The sequence below is a fragment of the Eucyclogobius newberryi genome, unplaced genomic scaffold (assembly GCF_026437365.1).
Source record: "Eucyclogobius newberryi isolate DKJ021-1_F unplaced genomic scaffold, fEucNew1.0.hap1 SCAF_8, whole genome shotgun sequence".
In the NCBI taxonomy this organism is placed as follows: Eukaryota; Metazoa; Chordata; class Actinopteri; order Gobiiformes; family Gobiidae; genus Eucyclogobius; species Eucyclogobius newberryi.
In genome coordinates this window covers 20,409,351-20,431,512 of record NW_027316500.1, presented here as the reverse complement: position 1 = coordinate 20,431,512, position 22,162 = coordinate 20,409,351, and the positions used below count along the sequence as shown (strand labels likewise).

The 22,162-nt window shown below is 40.6% G+C and overlaps 1 protein-coding gene across 1 annotated transcript in view; it reads right to left on the bottom strand.

Annotated features, from left to right (window-relative positions):
- grid1a (glutamate receptor, ionotropic, delta 1a) overlaps positions 1-21,825 on the bottom strand; it is a 380,312-nt gene extending 358,487 nt beyond the window's left edge. The window contains exons 1-2 of the mRNA XM_072436609.1: positions 21,166-21,825; positions 18,740-18,895 (exon numbers count right to left, since the gene is read on the bottom strand). Of these exons, the coding sequence (XP_072292710.1) occupies positions 18,740-18,895; positions 21,166-21,244 (235 nt within the window). The 5' untranslated portion in view covers positions 21,245-21,825. The remainder of the gene's footprint in view (positions 1-18,739; positions 18,896-21,165) is intronic.
- Positions 21,826-22,162: the final 337 nt, after the last annotated feature.

The following is a 22,162-nucleotide window of genomic DNA, read 5'->3' as shown; positions in this document are numbered from 1 at the left end:
TCATAGTGAGTCATTTTTCATTGTCAATATCGCTGGCCCTAAATGGAAGGAAATTATTAATATTCATGTCTCAAACAGTGTAACAAAATTATATTGTGTTTTATTCATGGGTTTCAGAATTAGGAGACATTAGGACCGTTGTCATACTGTTAAACATTTTGAAACCAAATATAAGCTTATTTTATCTTTTGAATGGAAAAAGTTCTCAACATTTTGCATTTAGAACAGGAAGTTGAAAACCATGAATATCTGTGTCTCTATGAATAAAGTATTTACGCCTTAACTAGATTCATCCGTGCCTAGACGCGATTTACATTATTATCATTAGTATCATTACTTTTGTGTCTTTATCATTGTGAGATCAAAACAGCTGGTTCGACTCTCTGCCTCTAAATGAAAATGCTCGGTTTACAATTTGTGCTTTGTCACTCAAAACACAAAGACATAGCATTTTAGCCCATCTATTCATGTATATCCTTTGTTCCGAGGTAGTGGCTGATAATACCTTTTGCATAATTATGTAAATCTCACCCATGCATATTTCACCGCTTCCCAAAGTTTTCTTTTGCTTGCGAGCACACCATTTACTTCATGAATTGCTATATCTGAACGTCCCTCACACTCGGTACTTATTTTATCTGTAAGAGCAGGTGGGAGGGTTGGGTGAAGTGAGGTTGAGGCTTTTTGCACATGATACATAACATTTAGGAATTTAGTGAAGAAAAAATAGATTAAAAAAACTTTTTCTGAGTACTCTCACTGAGAAGTACACCATAATTGTGTAACGTGTATTATTTGGACACTTTTTTGGTCAGTTTTGTTTTAGTGATAGAGCAAGTGTATATGAGTTTGCCTTTAATGACATTTTACTTGGGGAGTTGGTATGACAAGTCGGTATACACAGGGGAAAAGTAATATTAAAAAAAAGGTCTTGTGGTTAAGATGTATTTGAATCCCTCTGAATCAAGATCTGGCTGATAAATCTGTATGTTTGTAAAATCTTTTAGTGTGTTGGTATATTTGATTCATTTCCTCATCCACCAGATTTATACATACGCAAGGGGGTTGAAGTGGCAGGCTCAAGGATTAAATTGATTAAATCATCATTCTTATGGTTATAAGATGACGGATCCACTTCAAACAGGAAAAAAGGTCAAGTAACACAGTACAACTTTACAACAAATGCACCCATATTACTTTGAGTAAAGAGGCCCTTTTTGCTCCAAACGTGCCAAGATTTGATGAGTGTTTTGGTCCAGCCTCAACACCTTCCCCACATAACACTTTTCTGGGATCTTTCCATTTCATCTAACCCCTGCCAAGGTAACGTCAAGGAGGATTTAATTCTTTACCCTCTGCCTCCTCGCAATAAGCCGATACACCCCTGAAGAAGAGCCAGTTCAGGCCATAATTTCTCTGACAAAAGTTGAAATAAGAGCACATTTTTGAAGCGTTGTCATGGCCCGCGTTCCTGCCTCTCCGTTGCATCCCACTGTTGTATGACAACTCATTTCTTGGGGTGCTCTAACAGTGATGAAACACTGCCCTTTCGCTGCTATTGTCCCGGTGTATTTAATACTGCCACATAAATCTTAGTAATGGATTTGTTTGTGTTTTTACGTCTTTTAGCCGGGCACCAACACTGAGAGGGGATAATCAGGCCATTCCGCCGACCCCTTGTTAATTACCACACGGTTATTTTGATCCGTCATAAGCCCCTCAATGGGCCGTATGAAGGCCTGCTGCTGCTACCTTAATCAGCAAAGTGATTCTGCAGCAGAGGCCTACCTTTCACCACCATTTAAACCTTTCACTATGAGAAGTGTACTCAGCATCCTAGCAGGGGTAACCTCGTCAGGGCTGCTTGTGTTACAGATAGGGCCATTGCTCTGCTTCATGGGATGCCAATTATACCCTCAACTTGAAAGATAAACATGTGGCTCATTCTCTGTTTAGGTACTCCTGCCCAGCATTCTGCACAAGGAGCAATTGCAACTGATCTGCTGGATTTGTGTTCTTGAGTAAGTGCCTCTCACATGAAGAGTGGAGCATTGCTGTTCTCTTGCAGTCAGAGGCTTTGAAAGTTTTACTCCCGAGACCTTGTGTTCACACAATAACTAACCATTTAAATAGGAAAAAAGCCTCAAACAGAATTAATCCAGAGCATCATGGCACCTCTACCGCCTCCTCTGGAGAGCACTAATTCTTTAGAATTCTTGCGGCCTCCGCTCTGCAGTTCACTGAACTTAGTTCTGTTGTATTCAACCACCCATGCCCAACAATATAATTTAGTTGTCTTCTGCTTTTCTTGCACACAGATGCGGTGCCACATGATCAATGAAAAAAAATAATTGTGTTTATTCCCTCTGTACCACTATTTTGCAAAAGCGTTTCTTATTGACAAAATCAAACTACTGTGCCTTGTCTACATCAAAATATATTTTACAGGGTTAATGTAAATAGCACTGGTGTGCAGTTAACATGGCTTGGAGGTCTTAACATTACCTGTGCTGACACCTTGTCAAACCTGCTACCGGTAATTCACTCATCCCCAACAAAAGTGTGGGATGGATTAAGTCAGGAATTAATTTAGACCATATCTTAAACTCTCTTGCTGTAATGCTTTTAAAACTGTAAAAATAATTGTATCTATAATATCTCACCTATTTTGATGATTGAAGTTTATTTTACCTTCGCTGTGTGGGAAAAATCCTTTGTTGGGGAAATAGCAGCACCATGGAACGAACATGAATCAAATTGGCTAGAGTACATAATAAATATTCTAAAATACTGCAATCAACTTAATATTTATAAAGGATTTTGTTTAAACATTTGTTCCCTGTGTTTTCCCATCGAGCTCTAATCCACTACCACTTCCACCTTGGACAGCGGCAAGGAAAGTCCGGAGATGCTCTGGTCCATCGGGGTTCACTGACACACAGGAGGGATGTGTTTTGTTCTGGAAGAGTCAGCGCAGTCTGCCAGGAGGGAACAGAGACCTGAGCGGGATGCACGGGCAAGATGGAGAGAGAGGTCACCGCTGCTAAATGCTGGATTTGCTACATACAGTAGTACAAATACAGTTTTTGTCCTTTGTGCACCACTGAAGCGGCACAAACAGTCAGCAGAGCTCCCCTGCGGTGGAAGACTTCTGCACTGTGGAGCGCCTGCCTCTGTGCCATGTTAAGACAGTGCTGGTCACTTTATTATGATGTTATTGGCTGTTGCCTTCACGTAGAGGTTAATCAGAAGGTCAGATACGTCTGTATTGGCAGAATAATGGGGAAATCATGTATCATCCACACTCAACAACCTCCTGCTCTGATGGAAGTGGCAGAGTCCTCACTCAAAAAATCAAGTCTGGGGCGTAAGAAGACTCAATCCGTTGATTAACTTCAAGAAATGCTCCAATTGACATAAATGCCATGTCTGATGTGCATTCAAAAGCTGCCCCGACAGCCCAGTTAAATGTCAGTTTAAGCAGGATTTTAGTAATCTTTTCATTTCAGTAAACAGCAGTTTTTTTCCCTTTTTTTAAAGATAATTTAGAAGTTGTTTGGCTTGTGATGTAAACAGATTCACTGTACGGAGCTAATTAGAATGAGTGGCTGCCGCCTTTGTGAGTTTATGCAATCCGAGCGTTCCCCTTCTGCGGCTCAGCGGGAGGCCGAAACGCTCATTTCAAAGTATTGTTATCACATTGGCATATGTTTGATGGAGGACAGCCTGCCGGACCCGCAGCCGGATTGACTTGGAGCTGAGCTGAGCGATCCCAGGGCTAAACCACAGTAAGAAAGGACAAATAGATGAGTGAATGTTTACGACACAGACGCTTTTGTGATATTTATTGCAGTTGGTGTTCGGCCTCATTCGTCCAGGAGTCTTTAATGGTAGAAAAAGATACAGTTGTTTTCATCTGGACACTGTTTTTTTTTTTTTATTTAGGAGTTTCAACTGTCATCCAAGAGTCCAAGAGTCTGAGAATTCAGATTTATCCTACTCTGAGTAAGCCCTGCCCAGCAGGCATAACCTCCTCATGTTTATCTATTTGTTTGCATTGTTTTAATTTTCCCCTGAACCTGCAAAATGATGGTAACATTCATGCAAAACAAAATACTCCATAGGGTTAGATGTTAAGGTTAAACCATACAATGTTGACAGGATAAAAACTAAATAAAGTGGTTAATTATTGTTCAGACAAGAATGAAAACATTTGTCTTTCTTTCAGGCAAAGGTAAAAAGCATGTATGAATAAATGTATGAATATTTTTGATCTATCGTCTAATTTTTGAAAGTACAAATCAAAGTTTTTCTTCGTTGACAAGCAGCATTAGTTCAGTGATCACACTTGTGCTGACATGCTCTTATTCATGGCGCTGCTGCACATCTGCACTGATTTACCAATGACAGATGGTCTCCTCTGATGGATGGGGACGAGCTAAAGCAGCTAAAAAAATGTATGCTTATCAACACACCTGTGTGCCTGCCACAAATAACTCGCCCCGCTGTCTGTTCCACCACTCATCCACGCATCCCAACATGGCACATATGTTTGCACTGTCCCAATCTCTTATTCATGCTCTTGTCGTCTCTGTGACAGATTTATAATGAGAATGCTCTGACAGATGTTAGTGCTTTGCCGCGACCCCCAAAACAAGCCCACGACCACCGCTTGGGGATTGACCATCAATACTACTCTACCTGTTAGAGAAGCACGGGCTAAGTGACACTGAGACAAGCGAGAAAGGCAAAAGAGAGAGATGGGGGCAGAGGAGACGTCTTGTCCAATCAGATGGATGCCGGTGAGACCCTCAGCCCCAGCCTGGGTGGTAAATGGTGCCTCCATATGTTAGCAGTGTCCTTTGTGTTTGTGTGCCAGCTAATACTTTCACTTTATCAAGCCGTCAAAAAGTGTGGTGAGAAACGGCAGACATGAAGCAAAGGATTGTTTGTGCTTTGCCGAAATATTGGTCAAGACTCGATGGAAACTGGACTTACAGGTGGACAGAGCTCGTGAATTTGAATCGCAAACTTCTCTCTCATCCCCATTTCACGCTAAGCCGCCCTGTCTGATAAAGCTTACGGGCCAAAAAATCCTTTTAAATAATAAATAATGAAACACATTGAATCGGAAAGATGTTTTATTAGGTAAGAGTGATGAAACTTCACATTTTCCGTTTTAGTTTTAGGAGGCACTCAAAATAAGGCTGAACTATTAATGTCTCCCACTATTTCAAGAAAGAGCATTGGACTAGCATAAAAATACAACATAATTCCACCCTTGTATGATCAATGACAGACATATGCTTAATGAAACCCTTTTGTAAAGTTCCTGTTACTTTTGCACCCATCAACAAAAAAAAATTGTGAACCATCATTGTTCCTTACCCCATAACTGACATTTCCAGACAATCTCAACAAAATATAGCTTTGAATGTTTGAGATTCCAACATAAAGACAAAACCAACAGTTTACTGGAATGTCTCTCCCTAATCTATACCCATAATAAAGACTACAATCGAGATTTCGTAAATATATGTTTGTTGGGATGAAGGAAAATGAATGAAGTGCATGTAGATGATCAATAGCTCTCAGCGTGATTTTAGCCTGTATCCGTGATGTGGTTACAATGATACTAGCGGTCTTGCAAAGCCCTCTCCTCACTCCACAACTGCTGACTAGCTTAGAGGGAAGTGTATATAATTTACTAGTCACCACCGGCACCATTGGCAACAAGAGCACTTCATTGCAGCCGGTGAAGGGGAGACAACGAGCGCAAAATCAGCCCCAAGTAAATCCTATTAGAGGCTAAAGCAGGAGCCAGCCAAAGAAACGCAGCCGGGGCTATCTTTGGACTCGTGAAGGGGTGAAGTGCCGAGCAAGCGTGACGGGACAGAAAAAAATAGGGTGATGGAGAAAATCGGATGGCGACTGAAGAAAAAAATTGCAGCGGCAGTAAAATTTCCAGCCGTATGGAAGACAAAAGCGGGCCGAAGTCAGTCAAAACGACCCCTGTACTCGGCTCACTACCCTAACTGATGAAGAGACGCCAACATGTATTTGGGGAGCACTGTTTGCATTACTATCCACAGACCCTGGTGCCATGAGGGTACCATCTGTCAGCGCAATCCCCTCCTCGGGTCTTGTTCTGACTCGGCTATGGTCCTCCGTGCCCAGGCTGTCCATGGAAGAGATCCAAAGATGGAGGCTAAGCTAGTGTGTAAGCTCTCCAAGTGAAATCAAAACTCGGCTTAAACCCTCTGGAGTGCGTGAAGGAGCATTGGAGAGGTTCAAACATAGTCACAAGTGTTTCCAAACACAGGAACAGTTGGGAATAAATTGTGGTTAGATGGTGAATAAGACCCAAGGAAGAGCTGCTTAGTGCTGTAGTGGTGTGTTTCATGAGTCACAATCATTGTTATGCTGGAAGAGCATATGTGAAACAATATTAACAGTCATTGTTTATATTATGCTTTAATTCAGGCACTTAAGCAGATCATCATTTCACATTTAGTTTTGTTTTTGGAAGAACTGAAAAGCACCACCTCTTCAAACAACAGTGGATTGTTATTTATAGGGTTTTTATTATTGAAAAATTGCTGTTTAATGTGTTTGAACTTTGCACGTATGACACGTATACATTTTTCTTGAATGAGTGCCGCTAAGTACAGGGATGTGGGCGGGGATAGGGGGTAGGTGAAAACAGGAATTTTTGGAGCACTCAACACTCAGTTTCAGAAGGAGTACTCAAACATGCATTAATCACTCAAAATACTCAAAAGTTTGAGCAAACTAATGATGAGGGAACTTTGCTGTAATTAGGTCAAATGCTCATTAAAGTTGATTTTGCATAATAGATTTTGAGATTGTAACAACACATCATGGAATATTCAGTCTAACCCTATTCCCTTTAGGAGTGAGTAACACACACCTGCAAACCTGCCATTGCCTTTGCGGAGGTCAACTGCAACAGTAAAGGCTCTTGTAATTTCCTCACAATATTCATCAGCTTTACTTTTTATGTGTGATGTTATGCTACATATAACTAATCCTTTTTAAGCAATGCTAAAACAACATTTTACTGATCAAATAAGGAATAATGAACATAATCTCTCATTCATTTGATGTCAAAGTGCCGCAAACAGCAGAGGATGGACACTGATTAGATAATTACTATATATTCCATATGTTTTGATATAGCATTATCTGTAATGAAAAGGATAATGCATGTTCAGTTGGGGATCCAAGCACTTGCCTTCTCTTTTGTCTCAGTAATTGCTATCCATCTCAATTTTTCTTCACACATCTAAGCCAAGAGCATGCTGTTAGTCTCTTTTTACATGGGACATTTAACATGATAGTGCTTGTTAATGGGATGGTGCACTTTGTGGCCTAATTGGGATGAAGAAAAACTCACATTACACATGCGCAGCGGAGCCGTCAGTTGAGCTGTCGTGGATAAATCTGGATAAATGTATAATTAAACTTGTATTGTTTGCGGGATGAGCAAGCTATCTCCTCTATCACATTGTAGTAACAAGACAAATCCAGTTTGACAATGTCTAGACCTCATTTGTATTGTTCGGACCCACTGCAGCAGTCACTTCAGAAGTACTTCTCTGTTAGGCGTTTTATCACCGGGAAGCATCCAAGTGGCAGTGGTTCAAAATGATGCGACTTACTTTGTCGAGGCAGATATGAATACAAAGAAAGTGGCACAGTGTCCTTCACAAGAATAAACCAGGATGAAACGCAAAAGAGTCAAACAATGCACTCAATAGACAATCTGACAAAGAGGTGGTTAAAGAAGGCCTCAATGACGAGACAAAACAGGATTATTCAAACATACAGGAATCAATCAAAATACAACTTTGGATAAACTCGTGATGAAAGTTAATTTTGCATAATATGTTCCCTGTAAAAAACGATCTATATACAATTTTGCAGGGAAATATTGGGTGAAAGTATAAGTAGTAAACAAGTTATTACCCTGTGTGTCCTGGTCACTACATGTATATATATTTGCTGTAATAAATGGATAGAATAAATGAGTAAAATAAGATCAATCATAAGAAAGGTGATGAAGGTGTAATTATCGTAATAAAGGTTTATATAAGACAATACCGGTGTATTCGCTGTGATAAGGGTGCAAATGAAGTTTTAAAAAACTGCAGCACATGTACAACAGCATTTATTTTTAAGAATTTAAAAGAAATTTGGTCAAACCCAATGAGTTAGTATTAGAATTGTATTTAATCGTTTTTGCATTCTTTTTTTTTTTGCCCCAGAGCCAATTATCCAGTCTACCAAACCATGTCTAAACCATTGTATGTTTATAATCCTTATTCCAGAAGTCAGAACTTTGTAAATGAGTTGAATGAAATAAAAAGATTGTAAAGGAATGCATAGCAAAGTTAAGTAGATTTACAGTTTCCATTAATGCGTATTATCAACAGAGGGATGATGTATGCAGACACATAAAAGCGGGCAGAATTCTGAAGCTCACATTTTAATTCTCAATAAAAGCCTATTCATGCCACAAAATGACAGGAAGTGAGCTGCCTATTGGCTGCACCGTCGCCTCTGATGTCCGTGCTCTGCTGACAGCTCCGAGCCCGGCTAGGAAGTCACTGCGGTGCATTGACATTTTTATCACTAAATGAGCACAATACAGGCTTTTATTTCTTTGACCGTGTCACCTCTTAGCGGTGGGATGACATTAAAAGCTCTTCAGTGGGATTACGGGGCCACAAAAGCCACAGGTAGCAGTGGATAACACTTGCGGTCTGAGTGTGAAGATACTGTTTATGGCTCTTTATGGCTATCGATTTCACCAAAACTTGGAGTATGGTGACATCCAGTGACTTTAATGAGCTGGAGTAAATATTTATATTTATATTATGCACAACTCGGCAATGAAACCTAATGCAATATTCCATTTTACAATGCAATCAAATACAATCTCCTATGTACTTACATTAAGTTACTTTCATAAAACAGTAATTTGATTTGCGATCGGAGCGTTGCAGATTCGAGCTTTCAATATACAAATCATACCTGGGCTGGAAAGTGCATGAATATTGATTGCATTGAAATGTAGATCATGGATGGGCCTGAGGAGTGGCCACATAATAGAGCCGTTTGATTAAGGAACAAATCCAATCATGACTCATAATTGAAACCTGTACAGGAAGTTTAGGCGTATTTGTCGGTAATGTCATGTGATTTGTGTTTTAAAAGCCTTTGTAGACGAGGGCTGGGCCACGCCGTGTTGTATTATCGAAATACCGGTGTAATTGTGCTCGGTGATATGCATTTTGATTACCGCGATATCATCTGCCTGCACCCGTTTGACTCGCGTGTGCGGAGGGGGATTCACGGACAGGCCAGTCAAACGGATAGCAGCGGCGTGGGACTGTGCACTGAGCCCTTTGTGATGAAAATGTTAGGTATTATTGCCCCGCCCTAAAGTGGCATTGCTCCATGTTTTATGAGGCAAGAACGAACGCCCATTTAATTCAGAATGAAATTGTATTGTTCTTTCGATCACCATTTTTGGTAATTGTTCGGAACTGGAAAAGCACGCACAAACCCTCTCTTTATATCATTGTGAGGTACAAGGGCTGGCTAACCACTCTGCCACCGTGCAAATCATTAAGTAAATAGAGTGTTGCTCAAAAGTTACAGTAATTTAAGATAAATAAATCCTTTATTGAGTTCCGTCAACAAAGAGCTAGCCTGTTAGCACTGAGTATCGGCATTCTGTGAGCATACTTGAGCCTCTTCAAACCAATAGGCGATGTAAATGATTAATTTTCTCTCTACAAATGAGCCGGTTCATCATCTCACATTATGGTGTCAGACCGCCTCTCGGCAGTCATTTTGTTTGCCTCTGACACAACATGCTTTCAAACAAATCTGCAAGAGCACTTCTTCCACTGTCATTTCAATCAATGCACATTTACTTCTCTTTAACGGAATAAAAGGTGCTTTAGCTCAGAGTAAATAATGACTGTGTCTCTCAAATGATCTGACGGTGATGGCAATAGATCACGTTAGTTGGGTGTTATTAATAGATAGATTTATTTTGGATATTACAGTCTTACAATCTCTGAGGCTTCAATTAGAATGGGACCTTCTGCAGTAGAATTTATGATGATGGAAATGTTGAGGTTATCTACAAGGAAACCACTGGACAAAGAGCTCAGAGTAGATTACGGTAGTTATAAAGTCGGATGAGTTCAGATGGCACACAAAAAAGACAATAAAATTAGGTTATTTCAGTTCAATCTTAAAAAAAAAAATCTCCAAAATATTATAAATACAAATGGTTTATGTGGTTATTTGTAGCACAATAACTTTAATCTGCATTCAGAACGTTTGATTTCATGAAGCTGGTCACGTACTATTGGAACAATAATGTTGAATGAATGAAAGAAAGAAAATTAAATATTTCACATTTGTTATGTGTCAATAACCATGAATATTCATTATATATCGGGATGTTTCTCCTCACAATAAAGGTAACACGACGCTCCACAACAATTTAGACACTCATAATGATAAGATGAATTACAAAGAGTAGAATAAAATACTTGAATGTTTAGTTTAGTAAAAAAAAAAAGAGAACGCAGAAGAGAAAATGTCTTGAGAGTATTATAATATACAGAGAATCAATGTTTCAAATAAAACATGGTCTTCTCTTTCTTGTCACAATCATAAATAATTTATTCTTTAGCACTCATAGAATTACATTGAATTCTCTGAGCCCTTGTGGATTTGTCAGATGGGACTACCTTGGTTCCTGGCTTGCGATTGGGCGCTTTGTGTCCTCCAGACAACCGCATTCAATTAATTCACATCTTTTAATGCTATTTTTGGCAGGCTCTGAGTGTGTGAGGCGTTAAGCCGACTGGCCCTAAATATCAGAAGCATATGTGCAGGCTCTATGTGAGGCCACGCATAAGGCTCAGAGCACTATCAATTCTATAGATTTATACCTTCAACCTTTACAGTCTACAGCAGAAATAATTTAACAGTCAACGTTAATGCTATTGAATGCTCTTTACATTCTGAACTTTTCATCTCGCTCCGAGCACGCAGCACACATTGATCAGGCAAAGGTTTACACTGGATGCCCTCCCCAACGCAACGTCCTCCATTGAGCAATTAGCTTGGGACGAACTGAAACCGCGCATTGAAAAGAAAATACTGTGACCGCTTGGAGGAAGATTGCTTTCAAACTAAATTTAATAAACAAAACAACAGTTAACATCAATTTCAGTAATGCATTTGCCCTTACGTCTGATACAGTACATCTGATATCTTTAAGTCTCCAACAGGTAGAAATTGGACTTCACTGAACACACACACATGGAAAAAACAAAAAAAATGCGTATCCTTCTAGGCAAGAGATAAGATGGCGTAGCGATTATAAACCACTTAGAAAAGAAGATTCAACGCCTTCTTTGACTGGCACGGCGGGGGAAAGCAGAATCTGAGGTGTAGCGGCTACTGGATGAAATGCAATAAAAAGGTGCGCTGTAGGGTCACAGCCAAGAAAGTGATGGTAACTTTGAGCTTGAAGTGGTAGCTCTCTTAACATCCGTATGAAGTAAAAGGAGAGCAGAAAAGGGGCAGCTGTGAAGCACTTTGAAAATATACAAAAGCAACCGGGTGGGAAGAGACGATTTGCCTCTGGGGGGAGAGAGGAGGTTGAGTGGGAGGTGGCAGCGTTTCAAATCGCTCCATCTTCTGCCTTTTGTCTTGGGCGGCAGTGGCACGTCTGTCATGGCAATGTCATCATTTTTGGCATTGACACTTTCCTCCCCCTCGGCGTCGTCCTGGTGGTGCAGCGTAACCAGGAAGAGACGACCCGGATTTTAAAAGGCAGATTTTTCTCACACTCGCTACATCAACAAAGGTTCTTTCAAACGGCACACAAACAGAAACTCGCGGACATAGAGACGTTTGTTCCGCCACAGACAGCAAGATTGGCAATATATGAAACAGAATTTTCTCGACTTTGTGTGCATTATGATATATAGACGGGGCGGACGCTGGAAACAGATTCTTCAAAACAGCATGTTAGAATAGGATGTGTTTGACGGCTCAGCAGAGGAGCGTGTTGAGAATGTGTTGCAGTTTGATATGTGTTAAAGGCGCTGCTAGTGAGGCCAGGCCAAGTTACAGGTCAAATCTGTGGAGAGGGGAACACACTCACAGTAAGAATTTATGTTTTTCATGGTATATAAATGATGAAATATTTGTTTCAGTTTGTTTAGCTTCTACTCCTTGATTTCTCACTCATTTTAAAATCCTTTACCAATTTTAGGAACTCCAGTGCTTCCTCTGAGGAGTCCTTTACACCAGGCGAGGTGGTCGGCTGTGGCTGCTGAGGCTTTGCTTGTGGGCCCCTGGTGGAGATTTGGAGGTTTGGGGCCTCATCTCTCCTCTGGGCCCTGTGTCTTTTGTCCTGTGGCTGTGGGAGACTCTTGCTCCTGGTGCAGCGGGCTCCTCTGATGGTGCTTTCCCAACTGGTTCACCTCATGCTTATCTGTACTCAGACTCATGCATTTTATTGGGTGTATGTTACTCTGCCTGTGGGTGGGTTGTTTGGTTGTGCTGCTTTTGATGTATGAAAACAATTTACAAATAAAGATTGATTGATTTTCTTGGCAATAAATGTAATAAATGAAGGACAAATCAGTTTAAAATCATACTGTGGAACATTCCAGGCAAAGCAATAACATCTACATTGAGTCAAGCAGTTGATGGACCCTTCACCAGAAAAGTTACAGACTGCAGCTTTTAATTAATAAGGTAAAGTTAGTGTTTTGTTTGCTGCTTTTATTCAGTAGAACTTTGGGATTTGGGGTCAAATGTAAAGTGTTATACAAATAAAATGTATTGTACTTTCCTTTTTCTGTTTAGCTTGCTTTGTTTTATTTGTGAATTAGAACGCTAGTAAACTGGATTACATAATTAGTACTAAGTCAAATAACACATTACTTGTTATTGTACCGCACTGTTTTGTGATGGGGTCAAAAAAATGATAAAAGTTTACAATCCAATACAATATACTTTATTGTGCCCTTGGGGGAATTGAACATGTCTTGGACTCGTGCTATAGTGCTTTGGTTTAGAAACAAAATACACACAATAAGTCACACTCACATCAATGCAGAGCGAAGCCGTAACAATGACTAATTAGTTAAATTAACAAAGCTGTAATGGTATTCAGCGTTTGCATTGTTACCTCCTGTTCCCTGCCTGTTACTCAACCCAATCACCTCTCAAGCTTTTCAAACGCACTCTTCTCTCAAACTCATACTGTTGTTTTAGTTACAGTCTAATTCCTCTAGTACAAAGCTCATTCTGCCCCTTCTTTACAGCACTGGTATTAAGTATGGCTGGGCAATATTATAATATATAGAAGCATTTTGATGAGTAAATTGTCCCTGCATTCTGGATGGGAATGTGTGTAGTGATGATTCTATATATCTCAAATGTCAATGAAAAAATAATAATAACAAAGCATTTTCTATTAGTGCAAAGAAAAAAGTACACACAATGAATCAGGGGTGGGCAATTATTTTTTCCCCCCCGAGGGCCATTTTTGAATCCAGGCAAGTGGCAGAGAGCCGGGCCGCGATTATTGGTGTAACAATATACCATGTAATCTGTTATTTCATTCAGTTCATGTCATATTTATTAAGTATAGCCACAAAGATAAACTTGAATTGGAACAGGCCGAGGGTCACATCTCTGGTGCTGCAAATGGTCTGCAATAAGTGTAGTGCCCAAAAATATTGTTCCAGCTTACAATTATTGAACGATAAATTGAAATGGTTATTATCGTGATCGGCCTTTTGCTTGAACATGTCACGAAGACAGTGACCACTTGTGGAAGCAAATGGGGCAAAATATACATAAACAAACAAATAACTAAATAATGTCAGGTGGAGTTTGTTTTCAGGTTTATAGACATGTTGTTATTACTTCACTCATCCCACTTGCCATCACTTCCCAAAAAAATGTATCTAAGCTGCTCAGCTTATCAGGGTGGATTCTGCTTTTCCATTTTCAAAATCCCTCCCTACTATTTCAAAGCAATTGTTTCAAACGGACAGTGGCTTTTGTGATAGGACAAATCTTGCTTTGCTTGTGTTTATAATAATTAATTTGTTTGCACATTGAATATAGTATGTCAACGAAAAAGGCATGTGCAGAAAATCTCCCCCTCTCCTGTGAGATCTGGGCACAGACTTTTAGGCAGCACAGTAGGATTTTTGCTTTAAACTGTTTAAATATCTGCTTATGCGTTCCTCCGTCAGACAGTCCCAGGTTTCCATTGAAAAGGCTTTGGAACGTGTCATAAATAATCGCCATAGTCCTATAAGACCTCTCAATCCTCTCTATTCAGCGGCGTCAATACCATATAGGCTTTTGTATAGTTATCCACGATCCAAAACCACCAGCCGTGTCCCCATCTTTATAGCTGTTATTGTTTGCTGTTGAGTAGGCGTGCTCGGAGCTGGTTTTGCTGCTGTGGTGCTGGAAAAGTAAAGCATGTCATTTGCACCTGTCAGCAGAAATGGATTTTCACCTGGCGCCGGTTTTGGTTGGGATCAATGCGAGTCGTTGCGTGTGTGTTGGGGTTGGGTCTATAGTGCACACAGTTGGCAACGTGGGCCCATAGATTAGCGTTTATTCTGACAGGCTCACGGGCCGCTGAATTTGGAGGGATGAATATTTGGGACTGAGGTGGTCTTAATAATAAGGGAATGCTAGTGAATGTCAGGAAAAAGAATGATGTGGTTTGATATTTACGATTACATTTGGAAGATTGGTTTGAACTTAAAGACAGAAAGAAACAACGACAGAAAATATACACATTATATTTTCCATTTGGCAATTCTTACACATTTGTTTTGTTGTTGGTGTCATGAATGTGATTGTGTATTTCTCTGCAGGATTGTTTGTTTGTATGTTTATTTTTTAGTCAGTTTAAATTTATAAAGCGCAGAACATGACATGAAAAATGAAATAAACAATCGGCTTGGCATACATTGTGCGACTTTTATTGTCCCATTTGACCGAAAGTCAGTTAAATAAGCGAATTTTTAAGTCCGAAAGTCATTTATTTCATATTATGAACGTAATTTATCATTGTGTCCGGTCTTATTGGGTCGATTAGTGTTTGTGATGGCCTTCTTTTCTGCAGCCAGAAGTATGTCAGAAAGTATCCATCTATTGTGTCCATGGCAGGAGTTCTGAGTCACAAATACATACTGTAGTTCTGAAATCAAGTAGGATGCCAATGCCGAAAACCATCTATATTGCTTTATTAATCTCAGTCCAATATTACAACGTTTTTAAAAAGCTCCTCACGGTATCACTATTAAATATTTTCCTGCATTACAAGACTTAGATTATGTTTTTCCCGCTAAATCCATAACAACCTTTGAAGGGATGCTTCCAACGGTGACCTGGGAGTTTAAATGTAGCTTAAAATGTTTCTTTTCCTGCTTGTTAAAAGTGATGTGAGCAGAGCAGCAGTGGAGTGAAGCTTTTATGTGTGGTTTCTGCCAGAGGATTGGTCTTTGAGCTCCTCTTTTAAACCTGGTGGCAGCGTCTGACTCCCTAATGATGTGCGTGCTCTTTGTAGACACATCAGGTTACGGCCCATGTTTGAACACTGGGGAAGTACCAATGAAACCTAATGCGAACTGGAATGCTGCAGAAATATGATGGTTTCCTGTTTTTTGGGGGGGTTTGCTGATCGGTTCCCCTTTGCCCAGTTTATGTTTCCAGACACACGCTGAATTGGGTGGCAATTATTTGTCTTTTGTGGAAATGTTTAGTGTGAGTCATCAATTTTGTGATAAAATAGAAAAACAGTGGCAAGTCTTTACTTTTGTTTGTTAGAATGATAACGTTAACGTGTACTGATCCATGGAAATGTTATCACTTTGCCAGGAAAGTTCCAGCATTATACTTGAATTTAAAATATTCAAAAAAAATAATCAATTTAGAAGTAAAATACAATTTAAATTTCGACTTTATTTGAAAATGGACACGTTTGATAGACTGATTGGGATAAATATCTCGGAATAAACCTTCAAGGACTAAGTTTAGATGTCTTGTGATTGTATGTTCCCTCTCTGTGTCATGTTCTTTGTTTTGTTTAGATTTTATTAAAGAATGGAAGGAAGGAAGGAAGGATAAAAAGACAGACATACACAGAAAGGAAAGAAGGAAGGAAGAATGAAATAAAGAATGTAAGGAACGAAGGGAGGAAAGAAACAAAGAAACAAAGAATTAATGGAAAAACAACAGAAAAGAAACGTAGATGTTTAATGTCGTACTGGGAACATCCCAGGCACAGCAAGTTCAACATCTCCATGGAAACAAGCAGGGGGCAGACTCACCCACCTGAAAAATTACAAAGTGCCCCTTTAATTAATTCATTTATTGTGTGTTTAACCTTTTATTTAATTTTTTTCCTTGTTGTCTTATCTGGTCAGTGTGATCTGTGAGAGCTCGTCTCGTGATGAGTCGGATCAGCAAACGTTTGAGCCTCCAACTCTGCACTGCGTCTGAATTTATGAATGCCTGCTTTGGTTCCCCATGGGCAGCGGCTTCTAAATGACCTCACCTCACTCCCTGAGCAGCTGTAATGATCAAAGCAGAAGGATGTCTTTCCATCCTAGTCAGCAGAAATCACTGGAGTCCACAATCCCGTCCACACAATTAATAACGAACCTTTGAAGTTCCCCTTTAATCGTGCAGGACATTTCAGCGGGAGATTATAGTCTTAATTTACTACGCTCACATACACCAGAAATAAACTCGAGTACATCATAGCTATGCATAAGCAGGGATGTAGTGGTTAGTTAGGCTTTTTCACATACACTTGCCATAAAGATGAGGGATTGTGGATATGGAAACCACAAAGTCCAAGGTGTTGTTAGCAACTATCAGTGAATGCTAACGTCATCATGTAGCATAGTGACCTTCATATTCTTTTACCATTCAGATGATGAAGATGAGCAAGGTCTTTTCTGTCAATGGAACAAGCATTTACACCTGAAGTTCTATGATAGACTTAAATTTCAATAATTATTGATTTCTTGTCTTTTTCTGAATGCTTGATTGCTGCCCACCTGAAAATTTAATCTACTCATATACTGTATAAGCACAGTGCGTATATACATGAAAGTACCGTATTTTCTGGACTATAAGTTGCACCTTTTTAATAGTTTTGACCAGATGTTATTTTCTTCTCTCTTTTGCATCTTTTGACAGATAATAACGTCAGTTTTAAAACATTGAAAATACAAAACTACTACTATCACCACCACTGAAACCATGTTTATTAGCATCCAGGCAATGAAACCTGTGTTTGCTCCAAACAGACAGCATGAAATGATGGTCCTAGCTGTTAGCTGCACATCCACTGAACTAGAGACCACCAGCATAATCATAGTAAAAGGCCGGCCATATGATTATCTTCATGATCCTGTCAGTGGCACTATGAATAGCAATGAGTCACTAGGCCTTTGTGGGGCTGAGACAGAAGTACAGCCTGGTCACTAAGTGCAAAGGACACACACTGCCCAGGAAGTCCTGGAATACAGCCTTAATGAATTTTTTAAGCAGAAAAAAATGTAATCTCTTTTCAGCCAACAGGGCAATGCAATAGAGATAAGTATCCTTGATTTAGACAAACTTTGGTGATCTCAGTGAGTATGTGAAGAGACTACATATTTCACATAAAACTGAAGGTCAAGCATTTTGTAATGGAAATTCTTGAACTTTTCACGCAAAGTACCAATTGAGAATCATTAAAAGTGACATATGTGTGTTCTGTTTTCTGTAGTTGAGAATGGCTATAACAGGTCTTAAGATGCACATAACCAAGATAAAACCAGCTAAGGTCAAGGACAAGAAAACTTAGCTAAACTTAGTATATGCTAGGGCATTATGATACTGGAAATGATTGATGATATTATATGGCTGCTATATAGTCTTTGACGCAATCATTTCAGGAACGTTAAAACAAATATGTACATGGTTTAATTTACTGGCCAAAATAACAACTTAACAAAAACAAAACTGAAACGAAATCAAGGTTAGTTAAGACTTAATAAGGGAAATCTACCTTTTGAATGTTTTAATTAAAACCATACATTTCTGACCTTGTTGTTATTGTCATTTATTTTAGTTGGTAATGCTTTGATATAAGGTTCCATGGTAAACTTTTATAAGGAGTTAATAAGCACTAGTTATTTGTTTATAAGGAATATAGAAGCATTATTAAAGCATTACCATTTAGTTTGTTGTTGCGATATTGATACATTTGTGATGCTTAGTTCAGCCCTGGTATATTATGCATCTTAAGATTTCTTCTTTTTTTGACCCAATTCATCCAGTTTTTCCAACACTTGAGTAGCAACACAGGTAGCGACACACACTCCTTCCAACTGTCACCATGACACAGCTATGTTCCTTTATCTCACCACCACTTGTTTAGCACAAAACAAGGCATGAAAACAACCCTGCTCACAAGGTCAAGATTGTCAGTGGTGTGACTTCCCAGAACCAGCCTGTTTACCGGCATGCCCTGTACCTCCAGGTAATAAGACAAAAAAGCAGTAGCAGTTTGTTTGAGCAAGGAGGGGAGTGAGCGAAGAGTAGAATGGGAAGTATACATGCTCCGGGGGACAGCGCTTACCTTCTTGGACCGCCTGGAACGGGTTGTTAGGCTCAATAAGTTTCACAGAGTGGGTGATTTTCTCGCTCTGCAGAACGTCATCGTTCAAGCTCAGGTCGGAGATTGCGAGCTGGAAAATCTCGTCATCTCGCAGAGCGTTTTCCTCAAAGATGGCACCTGAACGATAGCAATGACAACACAATCAGAACTACCAACATCGACGGTGTGCAAGTTGGTGGATTGGAAAATCACGATGAATTGTACCAAACCAGGACTAAGGTCAAAGTACAGAAACACAATTAAAGGTAAAAAGTTGGAAAGTAGAAAGTTTCGAATGTTTAGTATTAAAAATTTAACTTAAAGTAACAGTATGTAACGTTCCGGTGGCACATTACCTGTTGGATTCCATGGAAATCAAAAGTTCAAACCATATTTCCAAACATTCTCCAAAGGATATTTTGTACCATAATGTGGAATACTATATGCAGCAAGAAGAACGCCATTTCCTTGGAAACAAGGAGGAGTAAACGTAAGCCTACTCTTTGTAAGTACGTATGTTTTGCCTATATTTTTGTGAAGAAAAAAACATCCAAAATGAAAAAAACAACAACTAAAACCTTACGTACTGGGGCTTGAATCAGGTAAGAAATATTCATATTTTGTTGGAAAGTATTTGAAAGTTAATCTAAGTAAGGCTCTAGCTTTAGTTCGTTCTAACTTTTCTTTTCAGCACCATGGACAGTGGTTCAATGAAATGTACCATAAGCAGGGTGTTTCTCTCCATTGTGTAAAAGAATTGCATAATTTCCTTCTCCAAACATCCAATAAGAAACAACTTAGTGAGGCCATACATCCCCAAACGCCTCGCGGCATGTACATTTGACTTTCCGGAACAAATCTGAAGGAGTTTTTTGCCAAAGTTACCGCATGAGTAACCACATCTTAGTCATGAAGCAAAATTTGCATGTTTGCATTGTGGTCCCATTAAATGTGATATTTTTCCAAAGCATTTGCAGGTAAAACATCTTGAGTAATTACAACGGAACTGACATCATGAGTCACTTTCTTGCTCTTCCAACTTAGCAACTGCATATTCATATTGTCATCCAAACGTTATGGGGATTGTTTGAATAACTTGGTTTTAACTTTGTATACTAAATTAATCTGAAGCCTTATGCAGTAAGTAGGAGAACACATTTTGTATTAATGTAATGTATTAGTAAATATGAATTACAATCCTTCCATCTGCCTATTTCCAGAAGAAGGTAGTTCATGTTCTTGTTCTGAAGCGCACGGCCAATGCATATGTATGAGAATGTGGATATATCTAATATGAAGCTACACGATTCAGATATGGCGTTTGACACAAGTCCAAATGTAGATCTGATGAGGCGTATGAGTGTCACGTTTGTTCCAGCAGCGCAGGCCCTGCGTGGGAGGCATACTGAGCTCCTCTGTCTCCCCTCCATCCTCTCCCTCCTCATTTCTCTTTTAACATCAGAATGGCTTTTCGCTGCCACCTACTTCCTTATCCCCTTTCATTACGGCTAGAGCTTTGAGAACGCGAGAAGTACAATTATGCATTATACGTTATGCGGCGCACGAGCCAATATGATCTGGATGGAGTTCCACCGCTGTATTAAAAGGCAGCAGTGACGGAGCACCTGCTGCTTGCCAGACTGTTGCGGTAAACTGTGAGCGCAGTGGCGAGTTACAGAAAGATGACGGGCACAAGACGCACTGGAGGCAAATATGCTCAGAGTGACATTGACGTTTTTATCTGGAGATGAATACGCGAAGTCGTTACAGCCGTGCTCCCATTTGTCACACGGAGCACACAATCATGCGGTGTGAAGGGTCAGCTGATCAATTAGAAACTGTCCAAATCTGCGGCTGGCAGCTGCATGAAACCCATTTGAATGAAAGCACGTCGCGATTGGACAAGAGCAGCTCGCGTTTGTGGAAGTTTGTGCACAAAGGGGCTCTGTGTGTTTTGCGTCTGTAGGAGTCCACTGACACCACTGACACATCCATCCTGTCTGCACATTGACATGGCAGTCACGTCGCAGGTGAAAGTTGTGGCTTAAGCCAAAAGCTGGCTTTGGTTTGGGCAAGTGGCGTGCGGTTAGACGTGAGCCATTCACTCCGACTGAAATGTGCATCGTGTGCGCGATAGAGATCTGAATATATAGCGCCGGATCGAGAGAAGAGCAGTGTAAAAGGTGCACATGATACGCACATATTCTGCGGGTAAGGTCAGAAGCACAAACTTTGGAACTCTCTGGAGAGGAAAGTGTTGCCTTAGCGCAGAATCTAAAGCTGTATAGACTATTTATACCGCCCTCTCCCACCAAAAGCCTGATCAAAGCAGTGAGCCATACGCAGTGGTAACGGCTTTTTAACGTGCACCTGGTGAGCCAAACTGCATGCGTGATCGTGCAGCTTACCAATGTGTATGATGGAGTCCGCACTGGCAGAATTACACTGAAATATCCACAGGGAAAGGCAGATCAGCAGCAACTCCATGTCGGAATTTGAGTGAGGCAGCTCATCCAAGCTTTGCTCTCCTTCGCTTTGCTGTACTGTCCAAACGGAACACCCGGAAAAAAAAGAGGCAAAGAAAAAAAAGATCAACAAACAAACCCAAGCCCGCGGTTTTCGTGAGGAACGCAGCAAGTGAAATGATCAGCGCAAAAACGAACGGGAGAAAAGCTGGCGAGGGAGGAAAAACTGACGTGGGGGACCCGAAATGCAGATGCAGGTAGCCCGTGGAGAGAGCGCACCGTTGTGTCTCACTCTCGCCTCTCTCCCGTCGCCCCGGCGTCTAAAGCGTGGCGAGGAGCGGAGAATGCGGAGGAGGGACACCCCTTTCCAAGCGCACAGAACACACACACACACACAGCAGAGACAGGCACACACTGAGAGAGAGTAACGCGCTCCTCAGTTCGGCTCGGACCACGTGACTGCAGACACTTCACGACTCCACCGTTGTCCCGTCAAGCCGGCTACAAATGATTTGGACTGGAGCCGGGGAAAGACGCGCACGCAACAACCGCTGCTTTGTAACGCCGCCGCCGCAGACGAGAGAAGTGGCTCCGCGCGCCTCGATGCACGCGAAGACTTAACGGGGAACTTTCCGGGAGGACGCACAAGCCAACGCGCGCACTGGCATTTTGTCTCTTTCTTTCAAGCGGCAGAGGACGTGGCATAGAGCCGGATTTACCGCGCGCACACCACACCTCTCTCCTCCGTGATGGATGAGGGACAGACGTGACAAAACGTGCGGTCGAAGAAGGACTACAGCCCGATAACGAAGTCCCTGTGCCAAGCTCGGTATATTCTTGTTGTGTGACTTATATTAAATGCTTGATTGATGTTGTTAATTGTGTTTTTATGGCATATTTGTTGCAGCGCGGTGCTATACGGGGATTGATGCGGGCTACA